Source organism: Epinephelus lanceolatus, chromosome 1 (assembly GCF_041903045.1).
Source record: "Epinephelus lanceolatus isolate andai-2023 chromosome 1, ASM4190304v1, whole genome shotgun sequence".
Classification (NCBI taxonomy): Eukaryota; Metazoa; Chordata; class Actinopteri; order Perciformes; family Serranidae; genus Epinephelus; species Epinephelus lanceolatus.
Genome location: NC_135734.1, coordinates 43,970,875 through 43,986,434, shown reverse-complemented (window position 1 = coordinate 43,986,434; position 15,560 = coordinate 43,970,875). Strand labels below are relative to the sequence as shown.

The 15,560-nt window shown below is 40.1% G+C and overlaps 2 protein-coding genes across 5 annotated transcripts; one reads left to right on the top strand and one right to left on the bottom strand.

Moving 5' to 3' along the window:
• Positions 1–622: 622 nt before the first annotated feature.
• LOC117256561 (uncharacterized) lies at positions 623–6,160 on the bottom strand. Of its 4 annotated transcripts, none has more exons than XM_078170959.1 (6): positions 5,955–6,159; positions 4,710–5,073; positions 4,600–4,673; positions 2,891–3,180; positions 1,309–1,436; positions 623–1,123 (listed from the first exon to the last, which is right to left on the bottom strand). In XM_078170959.1, the coding sequence occupies exons 1-6, from the start codon at positions 6,058–6,060 to the stop codon at positions 907–909; spliced, it is 1,179 nt and encodes a 392-aa protein (XP_078027085.1). In that variant the 5' UTR covers positions 6,061–6,159; the 3' UTR covers positions 623–906. The 4 variants fall into 4 exon arrangements, with proteins under 4 accessions (XP_078027085.1, XP_078027086.1, XP_033481936.2 ...); XM_078170960.1 differs by having other exon boundaries at positions 2,891–3,177; XM_033626045.2 differs by having other exon boundaries at positions 2,891–3,177; positions 4,600–5,073; positions 5,955–6,160.
• A 5,995-nt stretch (positions 6,161–12,155) lies between these two features.
• Positions 12,156–15,499, top strand: LOC117256550 (uncharacterized). The gene is made up of 6 exons (XM_033626027.2): positions 12,156–12,379; positions 13,106–13,186; positions 13,284–13,393; positions 13,534–13,605; positions 13,864–13,986; positions 14,365–15,499. The coding sequence occupies exons 1-6, from the start codon at positions 12,313–12,315 to the stop codon at positions 14,449–14,451; spliced, it is 540 nt and encodes a 179-aa protein (XP_033481918.1). The 5' UTR covers positions 12,156–12,312; the 3' UTR covers positions 14,452–15,499.
• The last annotated feature ends 61 nt before the right edge of the window (positions 15,500–15,560 follow it).

Here is a 15,560-nt window from a genome sequence, read left to right as displayed (position 1 = left end):
GAACTGCACTTAGGTGGTGAACAAACCCAAGTTTGATTGAACTGAACCAAACATGGCAGGTGTGAAAGCACCCTAAATGCATTCAGAGTTAAATCAGGGAAATTACAATTCAGTTTTCTTATGTAATTTAAAGTAATTAAGTGTAACAGGCTTACCAACTAAATAAATAAACTGAAACTGGCAGAGGTGGGACAAACAGTCTAGTCACAAGTAGCCCAAAGGCCCAGACACACCAAACTGACTTCAGAGAACTAGAGGCGATAAAATCCCTCTGCCATGTTGCCTCACGTTGCCTGTGTCTCTGCCAAAAAGTTGCACATGAACACACCGCAAAAACCTAAATTGAAGGCCAACCAGCACGTACGTTTTGCACTTGTGTGATAGGAAATTACTCTTCACACCGCAAATTTGCGAATCCTAGGATAGTGATAGTTGGTTGAACGAAAGAGTGACTGAAGAGCTACGTTATTTCAGCCTCTAATGAGAGTGATATTCATCTTCTCATCTCACTCTCAGAAACTACAAATATGTAATTCCCAAGATCTTGAACCTTCATTTATGGCACAATGTGGCCTGATCCCCAAGCTGAAATCTACTATCAATAATGATACTCAGTCCACCATCTTTTTACTATTTTATTAGAACATACAAAATAAGGCAAGTAAATTCACATAAAAAAGATCAACATAAAGTCAAACGTGTTAGTAAAAATTTAAAGAATTACACCGTTTTATTCTGTTATCATCCTGTAAATCTACAGTAAATACACACTTTCATCATATCAGTAACCAGCAGTAGTTTGAAGATCATTTATGATTAATTATTGCTTGGTTGATTATTGTGAATCCTTCATTATTAAGTGAAGAACAGAGGAATCAGCTTTTTGAACACATAACCCTGTATGTTTCAGAAATTATTTTCGCTCTTACTCTGCATATAATACAACTTCATGGTCTTCTTCTCTCCCTTTGGTCGGTGCCCTTTCCTCCTTCCCTCTCCTCCTTCCTTGCTGCTGCTGCTGATCGGCTGTCTTGCCTGCCGCTCATAGACATCCTCCAATAGTATTGATCCTCTGGAGGTGTAGCCGATGTAGGACCAGTTGATGACGGAGCCACTGTACGGCCTAAAAACACAATTATATTTTCAAATAGTGGATTTAAGTCCAGAAAGTTTCTAATACTTTAATGATACTTTATATGACAGGACATTCAATGGCAAAATAACACTGTGGTTTTCAGAGTGTCAGTGAGGAAGCTCCTGTATTTCAAAACTGTACACACACACACACACACACACACACACACATACATGTAGACACCGCCGGTCATGTAGTTGAAGACTTCTCTGTAGCGGAGAGGATAATCCCACACCTGCAGGTCTGTCATCTGACCATCAAAACCTGAAAGTTCAATCACAGGCTGACCCGACCAGGCATACTAAACACACACACACACACACACACACACAAACAGAAGATAAACAATATTAGAGAAGATGAAGATAAAAGATGGTTACATGCAAACAACAAGTAGCTCAAGTGTGTGTAGTCCTGTAGTCAAGTGTTAAAGCCCTTTTCAGACATAGAATATGAAATATTGCAGGCTTTCGCGGAATTTATACTCCTGCTTCGAATCGATTCTGTACCTATGGCACAGGCTCTGTATTGACGTAGAGCCTCCGCCATACCCTACAACGTAGCCTGACGTGCACCTCCCTAGAAATGTAACGACATGTTACCGCGATGCAGACCTCCTGCTTATTATTGTAAGCTGAAACCATTTCCCTAAGTAGAAATGAAGCTTTTTATTTACTTTTATTTCACAGATAAGAAACAATAAACTGTGAAGACAATAAAGCCTCCACAAAAATAGCATTTTAAGTCTTGTGTGTGATTTATGCTGGCTTCATATGAGCAGAGGAAATCTCCGCTAGTCACTAGGCTAATTTATACAATGTAAAATGCCATAGGCTTGTGTTAATAACGTTAGCATGTTGTATTTGTTTGTAAAGGGGTTAGGGTTAAACGTGTTTAATATAAGACAGTTGTCTTGTCGGTGAACCTTGAAAGTTGTAATGGAGCTGAATTTTGTGCCGTTACCTTTGTTAACTGTTGCTGTTGTCCCTGGCTGTATATGAGTAGAGAACAACTTCACTGGTCGCTAGGCTAATTTATACAATGTAAAATGCCATAGGGTTGTGCTAAAAACATTAGCATGTTGTATTTGTGGGGAAAATGTGTCCAGATAAAGACAAGTGTTTATCTGTGAATGCAGCGAGTTATAGTGAAGCTGATTTGTGTTCTTGTGTTTGAAATTGTCTCTATTAAGCCATGTTTAATGTGTATTTTGAATGTGTTTTGAATAACTTAACTTTACAGCATTTCACAGAAACCCCACCGTTGACTAGTGTTTTGGAGGTGTGTAGGATACAGCGTAGAATTTGCCGGACAAGTATAAATCCTGCTTTTATCTGTTTAAAGGCCCAGAAACACCAAACTGACTTAAGAGAAGTAGCGGCGACAAATGCCCCCTGCTGTGTTGCCTCACGTCCCCTGTGTCTCTGCCAAAAAGTTGCACATGAACACAGCCGATGACCAACAAGGACGTAAGAGAAATGAGAAATGTTCAAAACTGTTTAGTCTTCTGTCACAACTATCATAAGGTAAGCAGTAGTGTTCAAGGCAAAAAGTAATCTACCAGGAATGTGTGCTTGCATGTATTTGTTGCAGCGAGGCATTCCCCTGGTTTCAGACCTGCCCACATCTCTGAGTTTTTTCAGCTGTTTAATTAAAATTCAGTCTGATTATCAGGCTGTAGCTGCAAACTTGCCAAACAGGTACAATCTGCTTCAGTAGGTACAATCTGCTTCAGTGTGTCTTCTTTGTCCTCACCTTAACAGGCATCAACTTTCTGATGCTCATATGAGAGCCACTGAACACCTGGGCCACATTCTTCATCGAGTCCAGAGTGAGGCAGACTCTGGTCCAGATGTCCGCTCCAGGGTTTGACCAGAACCTTATGTTAGGTCGCAAGTACAGTGAGTTGTAGCCATATTGAAAGGTTAGTTGATACCCAGCATTAGAGACGTCCAGCCTCAGAGGGTTTCTGCTGGATGGGCTGATTGTAAGTAGTGAAAAGGAAGTGTAGTCGGCCAGGTAACGCAGACACACCGACACACCTGCTGGAGTCACATAGAAAGTGTTTATTTACAAATTTAACTGACAAAGTTCAGTAAAAAAAAACAACAGAAAAACACATGAACAGTTCAGTGCATGAATTATAAAAGGAACAGTCCAAAATACATGCTAAATACATGATACACAGATTTTATTATTATGCTGATACAAAACAAAAGTGCAGGTAATCTAAGTCAGTTTCACCACAGGAGCCTGCAATACCTGCTAACCGTATGCTACTTTTCTAGCATAGAAGCCAACCAAAGCTAAGCTAACTGTATGCTGTCCACCAAGTGCAGAGGCTAACTCATGCTAATTTTACAATGTCTACCATATAGATGTATGAAGAGAACTGGATACAGTGTGCGAGGCGGGGCCTTGTTCATTCCTATGTAAGATGCTCAGTAGCGGATCCATTCAAATCTTAAATTGTATCAGAATTTGAATAAACAAATAAATTTAAAAATCATGGCTTTGTTGCCCAGCCTTATATTTGACAGGTGTTTTTTGGCCTGAATGACAGAATTAACAGGTTTCCTCTAGAAATGCAAAGCACCACCATAACCAACACATTCTCACTCCGACCTCGTTACATATTGACGTTTGGTCATGGACTTTCCACATACGACATGCGAGGTACCCTGGGTGCGTTGGTCGTTGACGTTCTGGGACACCGTGTCAAGTTCACAACAACAAACACATGTTTGAGTTTAGGAAAAAAGAGCTGGGTTTGGTTTTAGAATCTTACGGGACACGAACATCACTCTCTCGGGTGAAAGTCTATTTGTTGGATCCATCCACCACCCCTACTGCCAGCGCCACTCGAACATTCGCCACCTTAACTTTCGTCCTTGTCCCGCCGCGGTTCCCCCTGATGCTGCCGGGCACCGTTAGACTATAACCACAACCAGCTGTGTATCATGCCAACATTAAAGGAGGCCTTTTTATGTTGGGTTCTGACGCCACAAGTCACTGATCAAGTGCCGGATTTCAGCAAGTTTGGAGTGAGAACAGGCTCCCATAACACTGACCCAGAATAAACTGATAGTGTAATAATGTGACTGTACATATAATTTACTAACACAAAAAAGGTGGATTTAATGTTAAGTTACTCTTTAAGTCTTTCTGCCCCCTTGTGGTCAGAAATCACTTAATGCAGCTTTAATCTGCAAAACAATGAAGAACGTTGTTCACCAACAAGCATGGACAATTGATTGATGTGGGAACGATGTCCTGAATGAAGTTCCTGTTTGGTCTCTTTCCCACTCAATAATAAAACTGTATTGTTTAATAGCGTCACCTCTTAGCAGGAAGAACATACCAGAGAAAACACAACAACAAATCTGTACATTAAAGTAATATTTTGGGTTTCATGTCACAACACTGTATTTCTGTTTGGTTATGTAGTTTGTCAGTGTACTCACCTCTAGTAGGAGGTGCTGTGGTCCAGGGATAGGGATAGGTAGTGGGGTAGTAGCGCTTGGTGGTGGGTCTGGGGCGGGGTGTGGGTTTGGTGGTGGTTTTGGGGGGGGGTGTGGGTTTGGTGGTGGTTTTGGGGGGGGGTGTGGGTTTGGTGGTGGTTCTGGGGTAGTAGCGATGGGTGGTGGTTGTGGGGCGGGGTGTGGGTTTGGTGGTGGTTCTGGGGTAGTAGCGATGGGTGGTGGTTGTGGGGCAGGGTGCGGGTGCGGGTGCGGTGGTGGGTTTGGGGTAGTAGCGATGGGTGGTGGGTTTGGGGGTGGGTGCAGTGGTGGGTTTGGGGTAGTAGGGACGGGTGGTGCGTTTGGGGGTGTAGTAAGGAGAGGTGGGGGTAGCAGAATAATAAGGTGGATAGAAGGATATTCCTCCTCCATACAGAGACAAAGTGAACATCTTCCCGTTTAAATTCATTACAGATGTTCCTGAAGAAAGAAAGAGGAAAAGAAGCCACAAAAACAAGTTGTCAGCATAATATTAAATCTTTGTTTTACTCAGGCATCCTAAGCAGGTTTTTCTGACGGTGTGATTCTCACATTTATACCATACAAAACAATACACTGTGTTAGTTAGAGCTGACCGTCTCAGGGGAGGAAATAGTGCATTTATTGGGGACTATTTCCAGTGGCGGATTAATCCACATTTGGTGCTCTGGACTGGTGAGTATTTGTGACGGCAGGACAGTGCCAGTCAAAATAAACTTCAGTGTGTGTGTTCATGGCGATGAAGCAACTTGTCACCCAGTGCAGCAGTGCAGCTCACTGATGTGTTTTTAGTCATTTTTGGACAACAATAGAACTCTGCGGCACAGAGGAAGAGGATGTACCAGGCGCCACAGCCCGCCTCTTAGACTGGGACAAGAACAGGAGACACATAAATACTAAATAATACAGTAACTTAATTTCAACAAAACAAGTCAAACAAAGAGACTGGAGGACTGGCTGCTGCTCAGATTTATATACATGGAGCACACAAGGCCCAGGTGTGTCACATGTCACTAATTACCCTCCAACTGGTCTGCAGAGGCAGAGAGCAACAATACCAGCAGAACAACCACAGCAGAGGGGCCGTCACACAGGAAACTCAATACTTGTTAGTGTGTTACATTCATTGTGGCCTTTTTCATGGAACTTGTAAGTATGAGAGCAGAAAAATCCTAGTTGTTGATTATTAGGTTTTGATCATCTTTCCTGAAGTGTATTAAATCTTAATAAATCTCAGAAAATTGCATATTTCTGTAATTTTTACTTACTCTTTTCAATCTGTGTGTGCATGTGTGTGTGTGTGTGTGTGTGTGTGTGCATACCTGGTGTGGTCCATCCCCATGTTGTTTCAAGTTCAGCAGAATTCGTGATGACCAGCAATGCAGACATCACTGCCATCATGAGAACATAGATCAGCTTGCTCCTCATCTTCGTCTTCACCAGGCTGACTAGAGTCTCTGCAGTGAAGCGTCTGTGTGTTTATCTGCCTGTCCTCCCCTCTTCTTTCATTTCCTGGTTCAGACGTCAGCAGCCTCTTTAAGTTTCGTTTCTGTGCACAGAACACCCCCAACCACAGCCTTAAGCCTGCTCAGTTCATTTATATTTACTCAAGTGCTGTACTTAAATACAATTTTGTGGTACTTGTATTTACATTTTCTGCTACTTTATACTCCTACTCCACTAGCTTGGAATCCAGTATTGAACTTTTACTCCACTGCATTTATTTGACAATATCAGTTCCACCCAATCACCAAAAGAGGAAACAGTGGCCTTGCAGCATTCCCGCAAACCACATCTATGCTACATTTGCATGTTTCACATTGTGACACCCAAGCAAGATACCTGCAAAGCTCTATTAGACCAACAAAAAATGAAATGGTTGTTTTTTTTAGCGACCCTTCAGGGTGTTTTCACTGGTGTTTGTGGCACCAAACCTGAGTGTTTTTCATTGACCCGTTCCTGCTTTTCCAGTGAAAGCAGCAAAAAAACTTGCATTTAGGCCCCTTAACTGTGTTAAAGATAACCAGGGCTGCTATGTGATTGTCACGTGGTTGCTCTCAGGTAAAGCTGTAACACTTATGAATCTATTTTTGGCCTCCTGGTTATTCCCCTTATTTTCTTTCCAAAGCATTTGCAGTTTGCTGATCTGGCATCTGAGAATTCCTTTTGTGGGAGGAGATTTCAACCGCCACCTCAGTCCCTGTCTTGATAAACATCCACCAAGTACCTCTCCTCCTTTACGGCAGGCAAGGGTGCACGATTCTAAATGTCATGACATTGGTTATTCAGATGTTTGGATGGAGTTTCATCCTGCCTGGGTGTTTTTCACCGACCCGTTCCTGCTTTTACAGCAATGTTTGTCAAACATGATCCTTTCCGAACCATGAACAGGTGTTTTTTGTGCCTAAACATAAACACACCTTCACCACAGCGTTACTGAGAAATGTAAAGTTTCAAAGTGACCTCTATGCAATAATGTACAAATGTAGCAGAACATATCTGTGGTTTGCAGAAACATGAAATGCGAAAAAAAAGAAGAAATTCCAGAGATTGGCTTGATCACTTGCTTTGCAGATTTATATTAGATTAAATACAAAATATGAATCAATTGATAAATTATGGGCGGCACGGTGGTGTGGTGGTTAGCACTGTCGCCTCACAGCAAGAGGGTTTGCTTGTTCGATCCCGGTTGTGGGAGCCCTTCTGTGCGGAGTTTGCATGTTCTCCCCGTGTCAGCGTGGGTTCTCTCCGGGCACTCCGGCTTCCTCCCACAGTCCAAAGACATGCAGATTGGGGACTAGGTTAATTGGTAACTCTAAATTGTCCGTAGGTGTGAATGTGAGTGAATGTCTGTCTCTATGTGTCAGCCCTGCAATAGTCTGGCGACCTGTCCAGGGTGTACCCTGCCTCTCGCCCGATGTCAGCTGGGATAAGCTCCATCCCCCCCGCGACCCTCAAGAGGATGAAGCGGTTAGAAGATGAATGAATGAATTGATAAATTATTATAGGTTAAATTATCCCAGCAGTATATAAAGTCATAAACCTCAGCTGCAACATTAAAGTGATGAAAACATTAATGCATTAATCCAGTACTGCTGGTACTTTAAGTATATTTTGATGCTAATACTTTGGAACTTTTACGTAATTAAAATATTTAATGACTTTTACTCGAGTATTTCTACACAGCGGTATTACCACTTTAACACAAGTAAAAGATCTGAATACTTTTTCCATCATTGTCTACATGGAGAGTGTTTTTGTCTGTCCTAAATATAGACGAAAGGTAAACATACAGTGTCAGTGATTTATCAGCTCTGGCGATTTTGGGGTTTGTCCTGTGGTGCTGTGAAGGAATTTAACCCTTCAGATCCTCCTCATTATGATCTGTGGCCAACAACATGTGAGAGAAGAAGGCAGTCAAATACCTGCAAACCCAGGCATTCCCATCAGCTGCAGCCGTACTTTGAGATTAGTAACTACTACATATACTGATTAGCAAATGCATGCTTAAACATCAAACTAAGATGGCGAATGTGCACTGTCAGTGCTGGCAGGTTGGCATGCTTATGTTAGCATTTAGCTCAATGCACCACTAGTGGCCTACAGCCACACAGAGCAGCTAGCATGTCTGTAGACCAGTGGTTTTCAAACTTTTGTGTTCAAGGCCTACCTAAGGGCAAGCCAAAATCTCAAGACACATCTGTATTTCTATCTGTGCGCAATAGCTTCTACAACATGTTATCACTCTTATCATGACATAAATGTTTGTTTACTATTTCCTGATATATCAAATAACGATTGACAACCAACTTTCCATCCATCCATTTTCATCCACTTATCCGGGGCCAGGTCATGGGGACAGCAGGCCAAGCAAAGCACCCCAGACGTCCCTCTCCCCAGCAACGCTTTCCAGCTCCTCCTGGGGGACCCCGATGTGTTCGCAGGCCAAATGAGATATGTAATCCCTCCAGTGTGTTCTGGGTCTGACCCGGAACCTCCGACCAGTGGGACGTGCCCGGAACACCTCTAACAGGAGCACCCAGGAGGATCCTGATCAGATGCCAGAACCACCTCAACTGACCCCTTTCAACACACAGAAGCAGCAGCTCTACTCTGAGCTCCCTCCAGATGTCTGAGCTCCTTAGCGTATCTCTTAGGCTGAGCCCAGACACCCTACGGAGGAAACTCATTTTGGCCACTTGTATTCACGATCTCATTCTTTTGGTCACTACCCAGAGCTCATGACCATAGGTGTGGATTGGGATGTAGATGGACCAGTAAATCAAAAGCTTCGGCTTCCGGCTCAGCTCCCTCTTCCCCACAACAATCTGGCACTGTGCCTGCATCACTGCAGACGCCACACCAAATGATGAAATCTTCTGGTACATCCAACTATTACTCATGAAGTAGTAAAACTGCATGGTTAACTAGAGACCACAAGGTGTTTTTCTAAGTTTTAGAATAATATTAAGCTTTATTCAAAGCACCGGGTACAGGTAAACAGGTAAAATATTAACTTACAGCTGAACTAAATTAACTGTTTATAATGTCTTTTTTATTGTTTGCATTATTCATGAGTCGTCAGTAAACCCAAAGTTTTGAAACAGACAGTTCAAATGTAGCTCACGGAGTCTTGTACAGTCAGCACTGACAGTGTCGTAATAATCTCTGTGGAGGAAACCAGCTCAGCTAGAGTGATGCATCATGTGATGTCTCACTCCACTGTGATTTCCCTGAACTACAAACACACCGCAGTCCTCTCTCTGTGTGTGACACAAAGTCACGTCCTCTGTATATTCTCTGGGACTTAAGATATAAATACTGTAATGTTGTGTGTTTACACTAAAATGCAAATAAAGTATTCAGTGTTTTCACAGCAGAACAGTGTCCTGATTAATTTTTTGCGGTGTGGAGAAGGCTTTCAAACAGCTGTTAGCGCCCCTTTTTTTTCCAACCTCCTGTTTGACTTGTCTCTTCACAGACATGAGATGGAAACCACACAATCACAAACCGCTGAGAGCAAGAACTGAGATTAACATTATATTAACACCTCACTGTGTCAATAAGTCCCACTCTTTCAGTTCCTAAAACCAAACAAAGCCAGATTTGTTGAGCATTTTCAACTTACAGGGGCCAGAGTTTGTGATCATTTGATAAACTCTCACTTGATTGTTTGTCATAATATCAACTGATAAATTAACCAAACTGAGTCCTTTTAAAGTGCACCAAAAAGATGACCAACAGAAAAGGGACTCAGTTCTATTTGTGCTCACATTTTCAGTTCATTTGAAAGAGGATTCAGTTGCAAGGCAGATTTTGTTACCGCTGCACAGTTTGAGGCTCACTGTTTCCCATTTGTCCAGTCTTTATGCTACACTAACAGGCTGCTTCATATTTGCTTTCATATTTGATGATAGCAATTCTCTCCAATAATTCTCTGCAAGAAAGCAAATAGTTCTATTTCCCAAAATGTCAAACTTTCCTTTAAAATTTGGTCATGTTTATGAACAAAAATTACTTGATTAAGTTCTGGGAAAGACGATGGACACGGTTTAAAGAAACCAATATTGAGTGTTGGCTGGAAACAGGAAACAGTCCACCTGGACCTCACGTCTCTGTGGACTTTACAGCTCTACAACATCACTACTTCCTCTTTTGCTCAACATATTTAGTCATAAATGTCTCTTGAATGTACACAAATGTTGTTTTTTGCATTTATGACTGATTGTCTTGTTTGGACACTCAAGATTATGTAACAGTGCCACCTCAGAGACGTCCAAACATTTAGTTTCTGTTGTGATTTATCACCAAACAAATGAGTCTGGAGTCAAGTTCTGTTCAGTTTTGAAGTATTGATACTCGAGTATTTTCATTTACTGTAACTTTATCATTATATTCTGGTTAACTAATGATCTTTGGAGAGATCTGTTTGTATCTCAGCCTGGTGATTGCATCACTAAACTATGCTGATGAGTAAGTCACTCAGACTCTCCCAGTTCCCCTTTCACTGTGTTATTTATTAACCCTGTATGCTTCTTATTTATTGTTTATGTCTCAACATTATGACCTTTGTATTTTTAATTTTACATAGACCTCTTGTGTAATTTTATACCATCCTGTCTGGAAACACTTTATTTGAACTCCCCATATTTAGCATTTATTAGAAAACAGACTCTTTAAACACTTTATAATAAGTTCAAGTCTGATTAATGTAATATATTCATGAAGTTTAGCTTCCATGAGACTGAGGAAGAGGTTTTTATTAAAAGATATATAGTTTATTAATAGATATAACGAATAAATTATGACAATAGAATTACTTAATATGATAAATAGATATATACTTATTTTATACATATTGTCAATCATTTATCATCTGTTCATAGACCAGTTATGGATGGTTCACAGTAAAAGTTCTAGTTATTGACATTAAAGAACATTTCATATTTGTTTACACTAACATTTTAGCATTATAAACCATTTTATTTATTGTTAATATACTGATTACTGCAACTGCTGCACGTTTCATACTGTATGAAAGGTTGTTCTTACCCTAGTCATGACATACTTTCCTGTTCCTACTGCTAATAATACTTTTATTCAGCATATTCAGATCTATCCCTTATTTTTATATAAACCATTATGTATGTTTTTTCTCACAGTGTTTAGATGCTAAACTGCATTTCATTATCTCAGTATTTATATTGCAGAGACAATAAAGTAAGATCTCATTTAATCTTATCAGTGCTAAATAAAGTATGAGTGTATTTCACCTTACAAATCAATATATCAGTAAACTTGTGTAACAATTCAAAAACCAGGTGACAGGTGAACTCCTGGTGAACACAGACACACCTGACAACACGAGAAAACTTACTATGTCAATTCTGCCAACAGCAACAAGAGGAAGAGACAGAGCAGCACTTCCGGTTACACTGAAGGAACAAAGATCTTCTTACTACCAAAATAAAACTCAACAACAACAGGTCAACACTCTCACATCAAAACTAAATTCAATATTTACTTGGAGCAAAACTGACACTGACACAAAGGCAGCAACTCCTATGTTAGTGGATGTTCTGTTCTGTTAAAAATTGAAATTAAACAAAAAGCAGAAAGCAAAAAAAAAAAATGCGGGGGAAAATAAAAGCAAGGAGCAGCTTATGTAATACATATAATGTGCCAAAAAAAGACAGATTTAAATTAAAACCAAAAAATGTTGCCTCACTTGAATTATAGTATACTACAGTGTACTACAGTGGGGGTCAGCAACCTTATCCTTTAAAAGAGCTATTTTTGACCAATAAATAAATTAATAAAATAAAACAACAACAACAACAATAACAACAACAATGATAATAATCATCATCATCATCATCATCATCACTGATGTGTATTTTATTACAGTGCATATCAAACAAGCGTGCTTTTATTTTGAAGGCTCCCGTGAGCGGGAAGCAGTGTTTTCCGGTGTGTTGTCATGACAGCGCTGTTGCAGCTGCTGCCAGCGCCTTCACTGCCACCGTGTACCAAACTGACTGCAGCCGGGATGACACTGTGGGTAACACACACACACGCACACACACACACCGCTGCTCTATAAAACCAGGGACACACACTCACAGACACAAACACACTCACAGAGACACAACGAGCGGACGGAAACTTTCTACCTGAACGATGGGCGTCATCATCTCACACATCTTCTCCAGGTTCACCTCCAAGAAACCTGTCAGGATTTTAATGGGTGAGAAATTTTTATTATTGTTATTATTATTATCTTTACGTAACTAAAGGTACTATTACCACCCTGTAAGTTACAGACATGTGTTGAAAATGTCACTTAAGTATGTTTCTATAATCAGGAATATGTATTTAAAGTATTAAAAATAACAACATTAAATGCAGAAAATGTCCCCTGTGACTGTTAATACTTTTATATATATGATATATAAGATTATTATGACTCATGTAAAAGTAGCATTTTAATGTTGTAGTCGGTTGAACTGGAGCTCCTTTTAAACTGCTAATCTTAACCCTTAATTCAGAGATTGTTTGGTTTGTAAAAAAAAATCTGAAAAAAGGGATTTTGTGCTTTGCATTATTGCATAAGTAATAATAATTTAATTATATATAATAATATAACAGTCACAGGTGACATTTTTCTGTGTTGAGCTCTTTCATTTTTACACTTTGTTGGTTATACTGACACTTTTAATGTTTGACTTCTGTTAGTAATGGAGTATGTTTATACTGCAGATTACTTTTACTCAAGTACATGATCTGAATACTTAAGTACTTCCTCATCAGTTGCTGTTATCTGATGTTTGTAAGCTGAATATTTCAGGTTTTGGATTGTTTGTCAGACGAAACAAGATATTTGGGCTCTGAGATAATGTGCTGGACACTTTTTACTATTTGTTGACATTGTGTGTGTGTGTGTGTGTGTGTGTGTGTGTGTGTGTGACTGCAGTGGGTCTGGATGCAGCAGGTAAAACAACTCTGCTGTACAGACTGAAGCTGGCGGAGGTCGTCACCACCATCCCAACTATTGGTCAGTGATCTATTTAATCTGTTTACATTAATGCCAATGTTTACTGAGGATACAAAGTAATACATTAAGTAACTGCTCTGTGTGTGTGTGCGTGCAGGTTTTAACGTGGAGACAGTGGACTATAAGAACATCAGTTTCACAGTTTGGGATGTTGGTGGTCAGACTATCATCAGACCTCTGTGGAGACATTACTTCACTAACACACAGGTAATACTGCTGCTGCTGCTACCACTACTACCTACTACCTACTACTACTACTACTACTATGAATACTATTTTTATGAATGTTATATGAATTGGGTGGACTTTGGGTGGACTTTTTATGGATTGATTCTTTCTGTCCTCAGGGTCTGATATTCGTTGTCGACAGCAACGACCCAGAGAGGATTAAAGAAGCTGCTGATGAGCTGCACAGGATGGTACATTCACACACACACCTGTGCTGAATCTTGTTGTTAGTTGCTGATACATGACAAAAAAAATCTTTATTTGTAATGGATTGGTACAGAGGAGTGTGAGCACAGCAGTTATCATAGTACTGCGACTGTCGCAATACAAAAAAAAGTACTACTTATTAAAGAACATCACATCAGAGGAGGACGTCACTGATTGGTTGATGTATGAATTTAAAATGAAAAAAAAAAAAAATTTTAACTACTCGTTTTTTTGTGTTGTAGCTGGAGGAGGATGAGCTGAGGGGCGTGGCAGTACTGGTGTTTGCCAACAAACAGGATTTGCCCAGAGCCATGTCTGTCAGTGACATCACCGAGGCCCTGGGCCTATCAGGAGTCTCACAGCCGGTAGGTGTCCATGGCAGATACTCAGGCCCACAATGCAATGCATCTAGTTTACAGACGCAGAAAAATTAAAATTAAAAATTGCCTCATTTGCATGCTTAAACGTAAATATTCTGAAAACTTGTAATACAGAAAAGAATTGTCTTAATCTAAGTAATCAACTGCTGAAGTGTCATGGTGATATCTATATGTGTATTATGTTAAAGTTGTACCTCATTCAGCTGAGTGAGCAGGTTCAGCTTAAACCTCACATACAGCGCCCTCTAGTGGCAGAGAGACACAGCAGCTGGGTTTAAACTACAGGACACAGTGATTGAGTTTTTAGGACATTTAAACTTACATTAAACTCACGTCTTTGTCCCTCTGTGTGTCTCTGTGCAGTGGTTCGTCCAGGCGTCCTGTGCCGTCAGTGGTTCAGGTCTGGTCGAGGGTCTGGACTGGCTTTCCGACCAGATCCTAAAAATGTAGTTGCTGATGTGACGCCGACACGTTGGGCAGTTTGCTGAGACCTGAGCCAAGGCGGTGACTCCAGGAGGAACATGAAGGATCCCTCACATATGAAGACATGTTATTGCTGCGTTCGTAGCACGTGGAAAATCTTGTAAATCCCAGCTTCTTTCTGGAAAACGTCACAATTTACAGTTTATGCCACATTCAGGTCATTTTAAAAGAATCATAAAGATGAGATTAAAGGTCAGAACAACATAAAACACTATATAAGTTATATGTATACAGAGACGTTTTCAGCTTGAAGAGATAGTCTGCTGTTACACTGCAGTGGAGGGTGTAAAACTTCATATCTGTGTGCCTCTGAAGCATTCTTACATGTCCTGCTACTTTATCATTTTACTGCACAAGGCAGATGTTAATGTCTTTATATTGTTTCTCATACTGATAGTAAACCCAGTGTGATGCGAACTGATCTTTGGAGCTGATTGTCTCTGATGTCAGCAGAGAGGAAAGTGTAGAGAAGAGTCGATCAAACAAACATCATGATAATTCAATAATTACAGTTCACCGCAGCAGTGAAGTTGAATGTTTAATCGCTAAATGCAAAGCTTTATAATGCTGATAAAGAGTGACCACAGATGGCCATAGGAGTATCTGGTTATCCTGGGATATCTTGGGACTCTCATGTTAGGAAGTTTTGTTTGAGACAATCAGGTGGAAAACAAATTGAATTGCACTGATTCTTTTAATCTTAGAGTTAATATTTAGTTTGTCACCTGTCAGTGATTTTACACTTTAAATAAACTTGTATTGTTTTATCCTTTTACACGTGAATGAGATGTTTCTGAATAACGTCTCACTGATTTTGTTGGTTAAATTTGTTTTCACTTTGGACTTTTAGTGTCTTTTTTTTGTTGCCTTTGGATAATCAGTTCAGGTTCTTCTGTAACATTATGGACTATTTTATTTTTACATACTGGATACATGAAGTTGTATATTTATATATATTTTTTAAATTAATTTTGTTCATATTTATTCTATAATAAAGTTGTTAAGGTGACCAGAATGTGTGTGTTTTTAATTTTAAATAGAGAGACCCGTGCCAATTCTTAATAATCCATTTAGAG